A 15,095-nucleotide genomic window follows, 5' to 3' on the forward strand; every position below is an offset into this window, starting at 1 on the left:
CACTTGGACCTCGGACTTCTGGCTTCCAGAACTATGAGATAATAAATGCTACTGTTTATGCGCACCAGTCTATGGCACTTTGTTACAGTAGCCCCAGGTGACTAACACACCATCTAATCCATCCTTCAAGCTCAAGATGACTTTGAACTAATTAAAGATTGAGTGATTGAGTTCAAGCCGGAGGGAGCTCACCACTTCTCACACTCTGGGCACAGGAAGGGTGGGCCTCAGTGAAGGATGTGTTACATGGTGCATGATGTTGCTGGGGGCTTCTGGCGTCTTACTGGACGAGTCCTGCTGCATCAAAAAGTTCCTCTTCCAGGGGCGCCTGCGTGACTCAGTCAGTTATGCGTCCAACTCTTGGTTATAGCTCAGGTCATGATTTCAGGGTTGTGGGATCCAGCCCTGTGTCGGGCTCTGTGCTCAGCATGGAGTTTGCTTGTCCCTCTCCCTCTATCCCTCCCTTGGCAATCACTCTATCTCTCTTAAATAAGTACATAAACGAGATCTTTTAAAAAAATGTTTCTCTTTGAAGGCACCATCTTATCAATTAAAATTGTTCTTTGTGTGTATGTGTGTGCCTTTTTTTTTTTTAAAAGATTTACTTCCTTACATTTTAATTTTTATTTATTTATTTATTTATTTTTGAGAGACAGAAATGGGGAGAGCGAGCTGGAGCGGGGTGGTGGGAGGAGCAGAGGGAGCAGACTCCCTGCTGAGCAGAAACCCTGGGATCATGACCTGAGCTGAAGGCAGACACTTAACCGACTGAGCCGCCCAGGCACCCAGAGATTTATTTATTTGAGAGAGTGGGGGAGGAGCAGAGGAAGAGGCAGAATTTCAAGGAGAGTCCGCTCTGAGTATGGATCCTGACCTGGGGCTCAATCTCACAACCCTAAGATCGTGACCTGAGCCAAAATCATGAGTCAGACAACCGACTGAGCCACCCAGGCGCCCATGAAATCATTCTTAGAGAACAGTTACTTCCTAAATTGTAACTGGGATGGCTACGGCCCTTGCTGGGGACGGTACCTCCTGTGAGCAGCAAGGGCACGGTCTGGGTGAGAGAAGCAGGGGATGCTCTTGTGTTCTTTATTAACTCAATTCATCCTTCTCTCTTAGGCATGTGAAAGAAGCATCTCTTATCCTTTCTGGAATTACGCAGATGTAGCTGGACATTAGGGTCCAGAGTCCACGAGTGGATGAGTGGCAGGCGTCCTCCCCTAATGAGGCCAGATGATGCTTACCCCAGTGCTGCTCTCAGCAAATCCCCCTGAAGGTGACAATGAAACCCCATCACGGTGTCAACCCAAGGTCCAGAGGGAATCTTTGACGGGCACCTTAGGCTTTGTGTCACATGAGGTGATACCCAGAAACCTCCCACATATCTCAAAGCACACATGGGGCCTGGAGTAGGGCGTTTAGGCTCTGGTGCTCCTGTAATCACAAACCACACTCCTCAGCAAGTGAGGGACCAGGTCTCCAGCAAGAGTCCAGGAGCTGTCCCCAACCAGAGGTGGGCTTCATCAGCCTCTCAGCCACAGAATTGAGGGAAGACAGCTCCAAACCAGCACTCAGCCTCCCACTCCATAATTTCAGAGAAACAGGAGAATGCACCGCACTGTCACCCCCACTCCCTTCCCCTCGCCACCCCAAATATGCACACACAGAAATGTTTCGTCACCTGGGAAGGACCGGCCGAGCTATGCAGTGCCTTTCACCTGAGCCCATGTGTAAGATCTCTGACGAATGCCATGGAAAATTAAAGGGCATGGAGAAAACCAATCCAATAGGGAGAAAGAAAGACAAAGGGGAAAGAAGAACAAAAACCTTGCTGGGATCGTAGTGCTCAGGGTCCCAAACTTACTGGTTCTTGGAAGTAGAGCTGATAATCAAAAACAGGATTGGCTTTGATTCTCTCCATTGGGGACACATTGGGATTTGCCGGTATGAAGGGAGTATTCAAACTGGCCACTGCCCTGTGGAAAAAAGACAACAAGACACAGACCCTGTAAGAAGACAGTCTGTAAGAATCATAAAGGAAGCTCTGAGCAGGAAGTGGACGTGCACAAGGTCTCACACCAGCCGTGTGCAAGAAGGGGGTCAACACTCTGATTTCTTGACTCCTAGCCCAGTGGTTTTTTTCAGCATTTCTCACCTTCTTGTCTGAGACAAAGATACACAGACACAAACATATACATTACGTGCAGTATATCAACCTTCATTAGATTATAGTTTCTAAAAATGCATTCACTCCTTCCTTCCTTTCTTCCCTCACTTAACTCTGTGTTGAGTTAATTCCATGCTATATTCTAGGGTAGAGAAGATCTAAAATCAATACTTGAAGAGCTTATTATAATCTTAAGAAGCTAGACAAATATGCCCGTGACTATATTACAAGACAGACTGTGATATGAGCCATTCAGAATAGCCTAAGCACCATGGGAGTTCAAGGAGACCAAGACTTTCTAGATCTGGATATCATGGAAGATCTCATGGAAAAGAGAGAACCTGGCTTTTAGGGGTGGAAGAGTAGAGTGAAGGGGAAATGATACTATAAGGGAAACATCATGGGGTAGTACAAGCAAATTCTAGAAGCGGGCAAAGCTTGCAGCTAAGTTTGCACAAAGAATCTATGTGGCCAGAGGCCAAGTGTTTAATGGGGCATCTTATGAAATAAAGCCAGTGAGGCAAGTGGGAGCCTGGACATGAAGAGCCTCGAGTCTGGATTAGATGCTACCAGACAACCAAGAAAACCATAAGGGCTTCTGAGAAGAAGGGAGGAGCAGACTGAAGTTGCAGTCAGGAAGTGATGTATCAAGCAGTGATACATGACATAGAGGCAGAGAGGGATGCCAGAAGCAGGGAGAGGGCCAGCACACCACTGCATTAGTCACCCAAGAGCAACAGGATGGCAGTGAGAGGAAAACGAGAGAAGGCTATATCTGAGAGGGGGCAGGGCTGACAAAAGTCAGCCAGGACCATGGTTAGCCTTGCTCATCAGTAAGGGATCCCATGCCCACTCTGATCCTAGTGAAACGCCTTCCCAAGAGATAATTAAGGAGGAGAGAAGAGAATATCTGGGGAAGACATAAACTAGGAGGAATGGGATAACAAAGGACAAATGAAGTCATCAGGGAAAGAAGTGCTGAGATTTAACCAGTGCCAACCAACAGAAGAATAATGTAAACCACACATATCACTTAAATTTTCCATTAGCCAATTAAAACACATAAAAAGAAATATGTGAGATGAAATATTAGAGTATTTTATATCAATTACATGTTAATTAATATTAAAGTCTAATGTTACTTGAGTAATATTTGACATATTTCTAAAATATTAATAATTTTATTAATAATATTAATAATTTGAACAAGTAATTGATTCAACAAGTATTAGTAAGATATTTCGAATCAACCACATTTCAAATGTTCAATAGCCATCATTAGACAGTGCAAATTAGGCTATAAAGTAAGTTATACCAACACCTAAAGGTTTCTCATGTTACCAGAGTGAACCTATTTTAAGCATTACTTAAATCACAACTCAAGAAATTCTAGCTTTTTCTAAATATTCTGAGCAGACTAAAGTTTTCTTTTCAATTGCCTTGACATACCGTTTATTCCATGTATAAGAAAATTATCATCACCACATGTTAGCATACAGAGATGTTAGCATATAACTGCTGCTGCCAACAGCATTAAGATTGGAAAATGCTAAACCACAGCCTCTTTTTGGAAACAGAATCTCCAGATGACTGTCAAAGAAAGGATATAAAAAAGGATTATAAAAAAGGTATTCTTGGCCACACACATGAGTAGACCCTTACATTAAATAGGTTCCTGCAGTTAATCTGAGTAGAATGCCAAAACCAAGGATTTAAAGAAATAGTCCACATTAAAGGTGGGCTTGTCCCCCTCTTTCATTCATTTTCTGGCCGGAAAGGTGAAGATCAACCTCAACAATATTCTTAGAATCAGCTTTGCCCAGGAGAGAGATGCTGTGTCCCACCAAAGACAGCCCCAGAAGGGAGTCCTGGCTTCTTCTTGCCCCCCAGGAAGGCAGTAACAGGGTCGTTTTGATACGCACAGATGGAGAAGGAGCAACTACTACCAAACCAATGGCAGAAGGGACGGAAACAGAACAATGAGAAGAGGACCAGGAATGCACACCACACTTGCCTGTCTCAGACCTAATGTTACTCTGGGTACAACTTCACTGGGCTCATGTTAAATATTCTCAAATTCTCATGGGAGAGACAAAGACTAGGCTTCATAAAACATCAAGACGGTGTTTCACTTCCTTCAAAGTTGAGATCATAAGCGTGTTGCTCTACTTCCCTTTGCTCCTTCAAGAAGTATCTAATACAGTCTGTACAGTAACTTCCTAGAGACCTGATTCCTAAGAGCTGAGTTCTTATGTCAACTCTGAATGAAAAACAGGAGAGAGAAGCTAAAGAGATCAGACAAACAAGAGTGCAACAACTTTAAAAAAAAAAAAAAAGTTTTTAAAACTTTTAAATATTTTGGGAGGTATTTGCTCTTTTTGGGCTCTGATATCATCGTGCCATTTGAGCTGATGCTGGGCTGAACCAAGACCCCCAGTGTTTCTGCTCTTATAAATGCCACCAAGTAAAAAGTGACTGGAATCATTTGGTGGCTGGGAAGCATGGTGTTTATTTAATTTGCTAAGATCCCAGGCTGAAATGGGAGGTGATGCAGACTTCTACCACGGTTGCCAGCCACGAAGACCACCTGCCTCTCTGGGTCCAAAAGCTGCTGCCAAAAGCCCTGATGCCATGCTAAGAATGATTAGGAATGAAGTCATGGCGGTCACGAAATGCCATCCTAACTTGACATAGCATTTTGCAGGCCATACAGTTGAAAGGAGTTACCATTACCCCTCTGTGGTTGAGGAAACCCAAGGCCTAATGAACGAAGTGATGTGTCACAAAGCCAGTTCAGGGCAAAATTGAAAGCCATGTTTCCTGACTCCCAGCCCAGGACCGAAGTTTCTTCTGGCACTCCCTTCTATAACCCCACCACCCTCGCTGCCTCACCCACTCCCCCCGAAGTCTACCACCATGCTCCTGCATTCCCACTGGCGACCCAGGCCCTGAGTTAGCTGTCCCAATACCAGTACCTGGGACAGGCCTTGCTTCCTAAGACATTAGCTCCTTAAACCCTCCTTATTAAGGGGTCACCAGGCACTGAGAAGCTAGGTGTTTGTTGCCTTCTCAGATAACCTATATGTTTTCAAAAAGTTTACTGGAGTTCAAGACCTGAGGGAGAATACTAATAGGAATTCAAATCCAAATTCTTGGTGCCTGAGGCCTAATTACCTCACTCTCTCAGGGTAGAAGAGAGCCATGTTCCATACCAGCATGCCTCCCCAATCATGGCCAATGAACACCGCTTGAGGGATGCCCTAGAGAAGGACAGAGACGGGAGATGAATATGGGCAGGCTCCACAGCCTTGTAGGCCCAAAACCTGTTGGCCCAAACCCTCAGTCGGCAAACCTTTTGTTCACTTCCTAGGACTCCTCCTCCTCCATCAACCTACACTATTATGTCCACCCTCTTCAAGCCTCCCTTCCCACACATACCGGCTCCATGGAGACTCTACAGATGATTCATCTTTTCTATTTTCTCAGAAGCCTAAGGCCACAGACTCCAAATTCCCTCCTCTTCTCTACCTTCCCTCAAATCGAAATTCATTTCACCTCTTTTCCTACTTTTTGTATTCAAGTTGGTATGACTCACCTCCTTGTGTTCCATGTCCGTCTTTCATTGAGTGATTATGATTCTACTCCCCTCTCTTTTGGGATCTTCCCTCCCTTAACTAACCACTGACACCTCCAAGGCATCTTTAACCCTTCCCTCCCTACCTGCAGCCTCCTTTCTAATGCTGCTGCCAACAATGAATAAGAACAGCTCCCTTTTGTAGAGGCCCTACTATGTCCAAGGCACCGGGCTTAGTGCCTACACCTCTTGATTGGAATTCCTCCATAACCTTCTCACACACACTTTACCAGTAGGGAAAGAGGCTTGCAGTGGTTACGCGACTTACCCGAGGCCACGTGGATGGTCATTCAGACCCAGGCCTCTCTAACTTAAAATCAGGCTCTCCTGACCACCACCCCACCCCGCTGACCACATTCAGCCACATCAGAGCCTTTCAGGGCCTCGCCAGTCTTGCCACACAACTTTGAAAAGTGGCTCCCTGGCTCAGCTCCCTGCCATGCTTCTGCCTTCTCCATGCCCAGCTTCTCGCAATGATCTACTCTAGTGGCCTCTCTGGCGATCTTCCTAAGTCCCTGCAGCCTGGTTTTTTTCCCTGTGACCCGAGTCCACTGAAACTTCCTCGTAAAGGCTATTCATCACTTAAAATAGACCACCCCACCCCCCCGCCCCGCCTCAGCTCTCACTCTTCTGACCATCCTGCGGCATCAGACATTTCCTTTGAAATGTTCTTCCCTGGGCTTCTGTTGACAATATTTTTTCTAGACTCTTTTCTCCCTTCAGTGAGTCCACTCCTTCCTCTCCTGTCACATGGGAGCACTTCACGGCTCAGCAGCCCTCAGTCCTGTCATCTACTCCCATGGCTTCAGCCACCACCTCCACGTGGAGGACCACCACCTCACCCGTCATGGGCCCAGCTTCCTCCCTCGGCATCCCAGGAGTGCCTGGGCCATGGAGCAAAACCTACCCCAGCCTGCCAGCAACCCCAATGGCTCTCTTCCAAGAGAGTCAGAGACTGTCTCAGCCAGCTGGAAATCTAGATGGGAGGTCACTCTGGAGTCAGAACTGGGGTGGTCACACTGGACCATGCCCTCCTAGATGTCCCTGGCATTCTCAAAGGGTCCAAAGCCAATTCTGTGGGACTGAGAATCTGGATAGGGCAGGGACCATGATATCTTTGCCTCATTTCCTACAGTATCTACCCCTATGCCCAGCCACTGAATGGAATTCAGGGGTAGATACTTAGTCATCTGGAATTCTCCTCCTGACCCTTACATTCAATGAACAGGTTCCATATCACTGTTTTCAGGTTCTCTCTCAGCTGTCCCTCCACTGTCACCGTCCTGGCTTAACCCTTCTCCCCCTCAGTCCAGGTCACTGTGTCCTCACCCCACCACCGTGACCTAACCGAGGATGGCAGAAGTGGACTATCTCCATCTCCTGTAAGTAAAAAAGCAAAAGTACAGTCTCCCATCACCATAGTTGACCTGCTTTGTGTCTGCCACTGTCATTCCAAACAAGATTACCTGAAGGCATTTGATCTGAGGTATTTCTAAAGGGGTATCAATCATAAAAAGTTGGACATGTTAGTCTATAGGATATAGGGTAGTTTCCAAACTTCTGGGCACAAGCAAAGCTCTTTACCCTGACTCAAAGCCGAGAAGAGGTATCCTGTTCCCTGGAAAATGCTTTCCGTGGAACAAACGAACGCAACAAACTTGGCACTACACTCTTCTCCACACACTTTGCCACCTCTGTGCTTATAATTGTTCTTGACCAACGACCCTGCCTCCCACGGCCCCAGAGTGTCCTTGTTCCTGCCCTCGCCACTCTCCTCAGGGGTTCTACCTGCAGACACCTTCAAAGGCTGCATCCTGAACTGCCCACCCAAACAGAAGTTTCCAGAGATCAGTTCAAAATAATTACTCACCAACTTATCCAGGAAGGTTACCATCTCCTAAGAAAGAAAACAGACCATTCAGAAGTTGTACGCACCCATCTCAACTGCTTCCCGAGGCGAATTCCTGTGTCTTCTTTGTTAGGGGCTGCACTGTGTCTTCCCCAAGCTCACATGTGGAAGCCCTAACCTCTGCCCTGCATTCCAACACCCCTAAGTTGGAATCCTAAGACTAGAGACATACAGAGAATAGGTTCATGATTCCTTAAAGGTACCTATTCTAAAATAAGTAACAGTTGTATGATAGACTGGCCCACAACATTAAGGAATTATGGTTGAGAAAAAAGTGGTTTCAGTTTCTTTGGGGGAACGTTGAGAAAAGGGTTTTTGTGCATGCTTGAGGATAAGCAGTATTATGGTTCTTCATTCAGTTTCCTACAACCCTCCATTTCAAGATTATATGGGTTATTAAAATTTATACAGGGTATTTTATTTATTTTTTTTTTAGAAAATTTTTTAGAAGATTTTATTTATTTATTTGAGAGAAAAAGAATGAGAGAGAGAGAGCAGGAGAAGGGGGAGGGTCAGAGGGAGCAGCAGAGCCTGATGTGGGACTCGATCCCGGGACCCTAGGATCATGATCTGAGCCGAAGGCAGTCACTTAACCAACTGAGCCACCCAGGCGCCCTATATAGGGTATTTTAAATAAAATTTTACATGGAAATACTGTGCTAATTTTTCAAATGACAGCGCTACTGAGATGATTCACATACCGTAAAATTCACCCTTTTAAAATGTGTGATTCACCGGATTTTACTGTGGTCAGAGCTGTGAGGTCCTCACTGCTATGTAGTTAGAGAACATTTCACCACGCCAAAAGGAAACCCTATGCCCATTAACAGGGACTCCTGTTCCTCATTCCCCTGAGCCCTGGGCAACCACTAATTTCATTTCTGTCACCATGGAATGACCTCTTCTGGAGACTTCATAACAATGCAATTATACAGCATGTGGCCTTTTGTGACTGGCTTATCCTAGCATAAGGTTTGTGAGGTTCATTCATGTTGAAGCATGCATCATGATTTCACACCTGTTTGTGGCGAATAATGTTCCATTGCATGGATATGCCACATGCTTTTATCCATTCATCAGCTGATGAAACATTGAGGCAGTTTACACTTTTTAATGAACATTCATGTCCAGGTTTTTGGTGGACATAGATTTTTAATTCTTTTGGGTGAATACCTACCTAGTAGTGTACATAGCAATCACTTTCAAGGGTGGAGCCAGAGGATGGGAGCATCACAGGTTTATCTTGCTTGTCTTAGTCTAAGGACCTTCTTCAGGAGGGAAGTTATGTCAAGTGACCTGAAGCAACCTGATTTACCTGTCTTAAGAACTGATTTCGACAGAAACAAGCAGGGGTCCAGTGAAGGAATGTTAGGGAGATGGGTAGAGGCCCCCCCACAGGGTTGCTGGTGAGATCTTAGCAGGATTTCAGGGGAGATAGGAGCAAGATCAGAAGTGGCAGAGCAGAAGAGGTAAGGACCTGGAAACTGAGGAAGGAAGGACAACCCTAACTGGAAAGTCAGATTTTATCAAGGCTCCTTTTAAAAGGCGCCAAAGCCTGCATGTGGGCCTGGCTGGGGGACAGTCCGAACAGATCTATGACTCCTACACGGAGACTTTTTGTAAATTTAGCATAATTAGCAGTATTGCTAGGGGTTTTTTTAGATTTTTTTAAAAAATTATTTATTTCACAGAGAGAACAAGAGTAAGTACAAGGGGTGGTAGGAGGGGGCAGAGGGAGAGGGAGAAGCAGGCTCCCCGTGGAGCAAAGAGCCCGATGTGGGGCTCGATCCCAGGACTCCTGGGATCATGACTGGAGCTGAAGGTGCCCAACTGACTGAGCCACCCAGGCATCCCCAGCACCACCAGTTTTATGGCCAACCAAGACACTGTGCCTTCCCCTTGGCCCCTTTTGTCCTCTGGCTGATGGGAGGCTTGGCTACCAGTCTCCTTACCTCAGCCTTGATAAGCTCTGAGATAGGGCCTCTCCCCAATGGTGCTCATGCTTCACTTAGAATGGGAGCGCCATTACAGCTGCCAAGCCACACACTCCCCAGACTATCCAACAACATCTCTACCAAAGTAAGGTGATTTTTGCAATTCTCAGGATGGAAAGGCAAGATGGTGGAGTGGCCATGAGGAGGGACGTGGGAGCTCTCTCAGGATTCAGACCTGGCTCTACTAGCTGTTGACCTCAGGCAATTACTTTACCTCCTCATGATTCAGTTTCCTCTTCTATCCAATGGCTTACAATAGTAACTGATAGATAGTACATGTTAGCTATCATTTTGAAATGCCATCTTAACTTACAGTAAGACTTTTATACCCAAATGCTGTGAAATCTTTTCTTAGGATGGTAGATGAATACCCACACTTATATTGGTAAAAATGTCACAAATGTTACCCAAAGATCTCTTACCTGGCATAACACTTCCATGGAATATTCTTCTATTTCTGCATTTAGAAATAAAAGAAATACAGTTAATTCACATGATTGAAAATTATCAACAAAAAGGCCCCCTTTGTCCAAAAATAGGTATCTTATTAAATCATTAGATTGATGATGTCTCCTTGTTTATTTTTGTTTTTGTTGCCTGTGCTTTTGTTATCACGCCCGTGAAATCATCACCAAAATCAATGTCATGAGATTTTCACCCATGTTTTCTTCTAAAAGTTTTAGTTTCAGGTCTTACATTTAAGTTTTCCACCCATTTTAAGTTGATTTTTGGGTATGGTGTAAGGTAAGGGTCTGATTTTATCCTTGTGCATGTGGATATCCAACTTCCTAGCATCATTTATTGAAGAGACTGTCCTTTCCCTAGTGTATGTCCTAGACACCTATGTCAAGGATCTACTGCCTGTACATGTGTGGATTTATTTCTGGGCTTTACTCTGTTCTATTGGCTATATGTCTGTCTTTACACCAATAGCACATTGTTTTGACTATTGTAACTTTGTAATATATTTTGAAATCAGGAAATGTGAGTCATCCAGCTTTGTTCTTTCTAGAGACTGATTTGACTATATGGGGTCTTTTGTGGATCCATATTAATTGTAGAATTGTTTTTTCCTATTTCTGTAAAAAATGCTATTGGATTTTGATAGGGATTTCCCAGAATCTATAGATCATTTTGGGTAGTATGAATATTTTAACAGCAGCAGCTATATTCCAGGAGGCAACAAAACAAAACAAAACAAACAAACAACAACAACAAATAACCGAAGAAAAAAAATTATCAGAAAAATAATTCAAGTAAACTTTCAAGAACTGAAAGATAAATGTACCCAGAGAAGTGGATGAAAAGAGACCCATGTCATGGCACAATACCATAAACTTTTATAACACAAGAAGATAAAGATCCTAAAGGTACTGAAGGTACAGGGGAAAAAAAAGTCATAGACAGACTCGTGGATCTGAATGGCATGGGATCTTTGAATAGCAACAAGGGAAGATAGAAAATAGTGGGACAACAGCTTCACAGTTTTAAGGGGAAACAATTTGTTATTTAAAATGAATTGTCAAATGATAAAAAATTTATATACAAATGATCTGCAGTGTGTATGTATGCATTCCAAATGATCACACTTGGCTTTAGAACTCATGTTATATGTTACCTTCAGCAATAGTTAACATGTAAATTATTGTTTCCTTTTTTTAAGATTTAATTTAATTTAATTTTTAATTTTTTTTTTTAAGATTTTATTTAACAGACAGAGATCACAAGTAGGGAGAGAGGCAGGCAGAGAGAGAGGGAGGAAGCAGGCTCCCCTCTGAGCAGAGAGCCCGAAGCGGGGCTCGATCCCAGGACCCTGGGATCATGACCTGAGCCAATGGCAGAGGCTTTAACCCACTGAGCCACCCAGGCGCCCCAAGATTTTATTTATTTTAGAGAGAGAGAGAGAGAGAACTCGAGCATGGGATGGGGGAGAGTCAGAGGGAGAGGGAGAGCGAGAATCTCAAGCAGACTCTGCACTGAGCATGGAACCTGACAGGGGGCTTGACCTCACAGCCCTGAGACCACGACCTTAGCTAAAACCAGGAGTCTGTCGCTCAACCGACTAAGCCACCCAGGCAATAGTTGTTTTTGTTAAAATAGTTGTAAATAGTTGTTTTTGTTAAAAAGTAGTTATAATTAGAGTATGGATAACTATAAGTCTAACTTCATCCAGAACAGTTCTGTTTATGTGTGTTATTACTCATAGCGTTTCTTTTACTTTTAATGGTGTTCTGGTTTGAATGATAAATTAATTACTAAATTATCCCTAGAGGATTCAGGGAAGATCATGGTCTACCTGAATGAAAATAGACATTTTAATAATTAAATTGGGGAAAAAAAAAAAAAAACCTTCACTGTCTTTCTCGGCTGTCTGGACAAGAAGCTTTCTTTTTGTCTGAAGTGCCTATGCACCATGGAAGAGGTAGTAAGCGGCCGCGGAGTAGGAACCATGGCAATTAGGGAACAATCATGGCACACTCCCCGGTCATGACAGGCTGAATGGTCTGGTTGGTTACCCGAGTGCCAGTTTCCATCAGCTGGCTTCAACCTCGACAAGTTTGCCCTAAACATGGGGGAAGCAGCTCAGAGAAGGGGTGGTGAGCAGCTGGTCTGGCTCACTGGGCACCGCTGCCAGCAGCATGGCTGATTGCATCATATTCCTCTCTCCACCTGGGGAGCTTATTAACAATTTTGAGACTGAGACCCTCCCTGAAACCAATAAAAGCAGCAGACTCCCTCGCCCCAGGAAAGTGCTTGTAAACCCATACATGGACTCGGGTTCATAGGCCCCCAGTGTCCATTCTCAGATAGATGCCATCTGGGATCCATAAACACTGGGTTAAGGATCTGGCCTACCAAGTGCCATAAGATCCAGAAACTCCACTTATGGGTATACAGCCCAAAGAATTGCAAAGGAGGAACTCAAGCAGATATCTGCACATCCATGTTCACAGCAGCATAATTCATTTCAGCCAGAAGGTGGAGGAAAACCAAATGTCAATCGGTAGAAGGGTGGATAAACAAAATGTGGTCTGTACATTCTATGAAATATTATTTGGCCTTAAAGAGGAAGGAAATTGTGATATATGCTACAAGATGGATGAATGTTGAAGACATTATGCTAAGCGAAATCAGCCAGTCACAAAAGGATAAATTTTCTATCATCCACTTAGAAATGTCTGGAGTAGTCCAATTCCTAGAGAGCAGAAGGGTAGTTGCCAAGGGGCTAGGGAAAGGGGAATGGGGAATTAGTGCTTAATGGTACAGAGTTCTGCTGGACAGGAAAAGTTCTATAAAAGTTCTATACATCCTATACCCCACATCCAGCACGAGATTTCCTCTCGGCACAGGCAACTGGGTCTCTTGTATTCATTCAGAGTACGGGAGCAGAGACATCTGAGCCCAAAGGGTACAGACAAGGGTCACTACAGGAGAAGAGAAGGGAAAAGCCGGACTCCCTCTAAGGGCTGTCCACTCTGACCTGGGACCAGAGGGAGAGAGTACAGTTGGAGAGCTTAGACAGTCAGAGGGATAACCAACACAGGGCAGCTGGGAGACAGTTAACCTACCAGGAGGAGCTGACGACTCTCCATAGCCTTTCATGTCCAGAGCTAGTACCCGGAAACCTGCCTGAGCCAGAGCAGGGATCTGGAAAACAAAGAGTTCAGGGACACCCAAGAGTGGTCTCATCAGTCTTTTACAGACACTCCTTCTTTGCCTCTTTCTATCCACGGTCTTGTAAATGGCTCAACTCAAAGTGCCCTGTAGCACTATCTGGGATCCTTGCCATGAGGCTGGAATGAGCCCACCTGGATAGGGCTGACATGGACAGTGGTAAGGTCTGTGTACTGCATCTAATACTACTACATCTAAGAGAGCACTTTTCCTAGCAAAGACCTTGGAGATTTCTATATTCATTACAAAGATTTCCCAGCAGGTGGCATAAGGAATACTGGAATCTGCCTTCTTCTCATCTGCAAAGATGGCATGTTGTCTAGCACAGCTCTGAAGTCTGGACCCATCTCTGGCTCCAACATTTCTGAGGTATCACAGTCATCGTTGGAGATGACGCTCCACTGTAAGGTTTCGGCTTCTTTTTTTAAAAAATACTTTATTATTTATTTATTTATTTGAGAGAGAGAAACAGAGAGCATGGGAGAGAGTGAGCATGAGCTGGGGAAAGGGCAGAGGGTGAAGGAGAAGCAGCTTCACCACTGAGCAAGGAGTCCGATGCGGGGCTCGATCCCAGGACCCTGGGATTATGACCTAAGCTGAAGACAGATGTTTAACTGACTGAGCCACCCAGGTGCCCCAAGGTTCCAGTTTTTTTTTTTTTTTTAAATATTTTGTTTATTTATTTGACAGACAGAGATCACAAGTAGGCAGAGAAGCAGGCAGAGAGAGAGGAGGAAGCAGGCTCCCCGCTGAGCAGAGAGCCCGACGAGGGGCTCGATCCCAGGACCCTGGGATCATGACCTGAGCCGAAGACAGAGGTTTTAACCCGCTGAGCCACTCAGGTGCCCCAGGTTTCAGCTTCTTCTTCTTCTTTTTTTTTTTTACGTTTCTTTTCAGCGTTAACAGTATTCATTGTTTTTGCACCACACCCAGTGCTCCATGCAATACGTGCCCTCCCCAATACCCACCACCTGGTTCTCCCAACCTTCCACCCCCTGCCCCTTCAAAACCCTCAGAGGTTTCAGCTTCTTAATGGCATTCTACACTGGGCAACACCATCTATAGCTTCCTCTTACTTCACCTTGACTGGAGCAGACCTTCCCTCAGTTTCCTTTACCTGGTACCGCCAAGAGAACCAGCTCTCAGGAAATCCATGGCAGAGACACACAGCAGGTCCAGAACCCAGCTCCACAAAATGCAGACGCACCCCAGGCTGTAGCAAAGAGAGGTGAACAGAAGTGACCACAGCACCAGGGTGGACAGAACCAGTCCGTCTTCCGCAGACCACTCTGGGCCACCTCCGGGTACTGCCGGACCTCATAATTTCTCAGCTCAAGGCCCCGATGCCAGAAGATGTTCAAGAAGACACAACTGGCCAAACTGCAATAAAGCCTTTTATAGGAACACAGAAGGCCAATATTCATGTTAACATGTGGAATACTAGGATTATTTTGTTAAAAAAATGTTTCTCTCTTGAATGCAAAATCTTCTCCAAGCTTTGCTATATTTCTAGTGCTCTGGGCTGTGGGTCCTAGCCTACTAGAGCTCAATGTCTGTGTTCTCTCCCTGGCCCATGACAACATTTTCCAGACCTCCGTCCACTTCTTTGCAATTGGTGTGGCCATGTGACTGAGTTCTGGCCAATGGCCTATGAGAATGAACAAATGCGTGCTACACCTGGGTCCACATAAACCTCCCATGCATTTTCCCATC

The 15,095-nt window shown here is 44.9% G+C and overlaps 1 protein-coding gene across 1 annotated transcript in view; it reads right to left on the reverse strand.

The window, feature by feature from the left end:
- EPHX2 (epoxide hydrolase 2) overlaps positions 1-15,095 on the reverse strand; it is a 61,027-nt gene that overhangs the window by 22,754 nt on the left and 23,178 nt on the right. The window contains exons 7-12 of the mRNA XM_059372746.1: positions 14,500-14,595; positions 13,277-13,355; positions 10,130-10,164; positions 7,675-7,701; positions 5,345-5,430; positions 1,868-1,979 (exon numbers count right to left, since the gene is read on the reverse strand). Coding sequence (XP_059228729.1) covers positions 1,868-1,979; positions 5,345-5,430; positions 7,675-7,701; positions 10,130-10,164; positions 13,277-13,355; positions 14,500-14,595 — 435 coding nt within the window. The remainder of the gene's footprint in view (positions 1-1,867; positions 1,980-5,344; positions 5,431-7,674; positions 7,702-10,129; positions 10,165-13,276; positions 13,356-14,499; positions 14,596-15,095) is intronic.

This window comes from Mustela nigripes, chromosome 1, assembly GCF_022355385.1.
Source record: "Mustela nigripes isolate SB6536 chromosome 1, MUSNIG.SB6536, whole genome shotgun sequence".
NCBI classification, from domain to species: Eukaryota; Metazoa; Chordata; class Mammalia; order Carnivora; family Mustelidae; genus Mustela; species Mustela nigripes.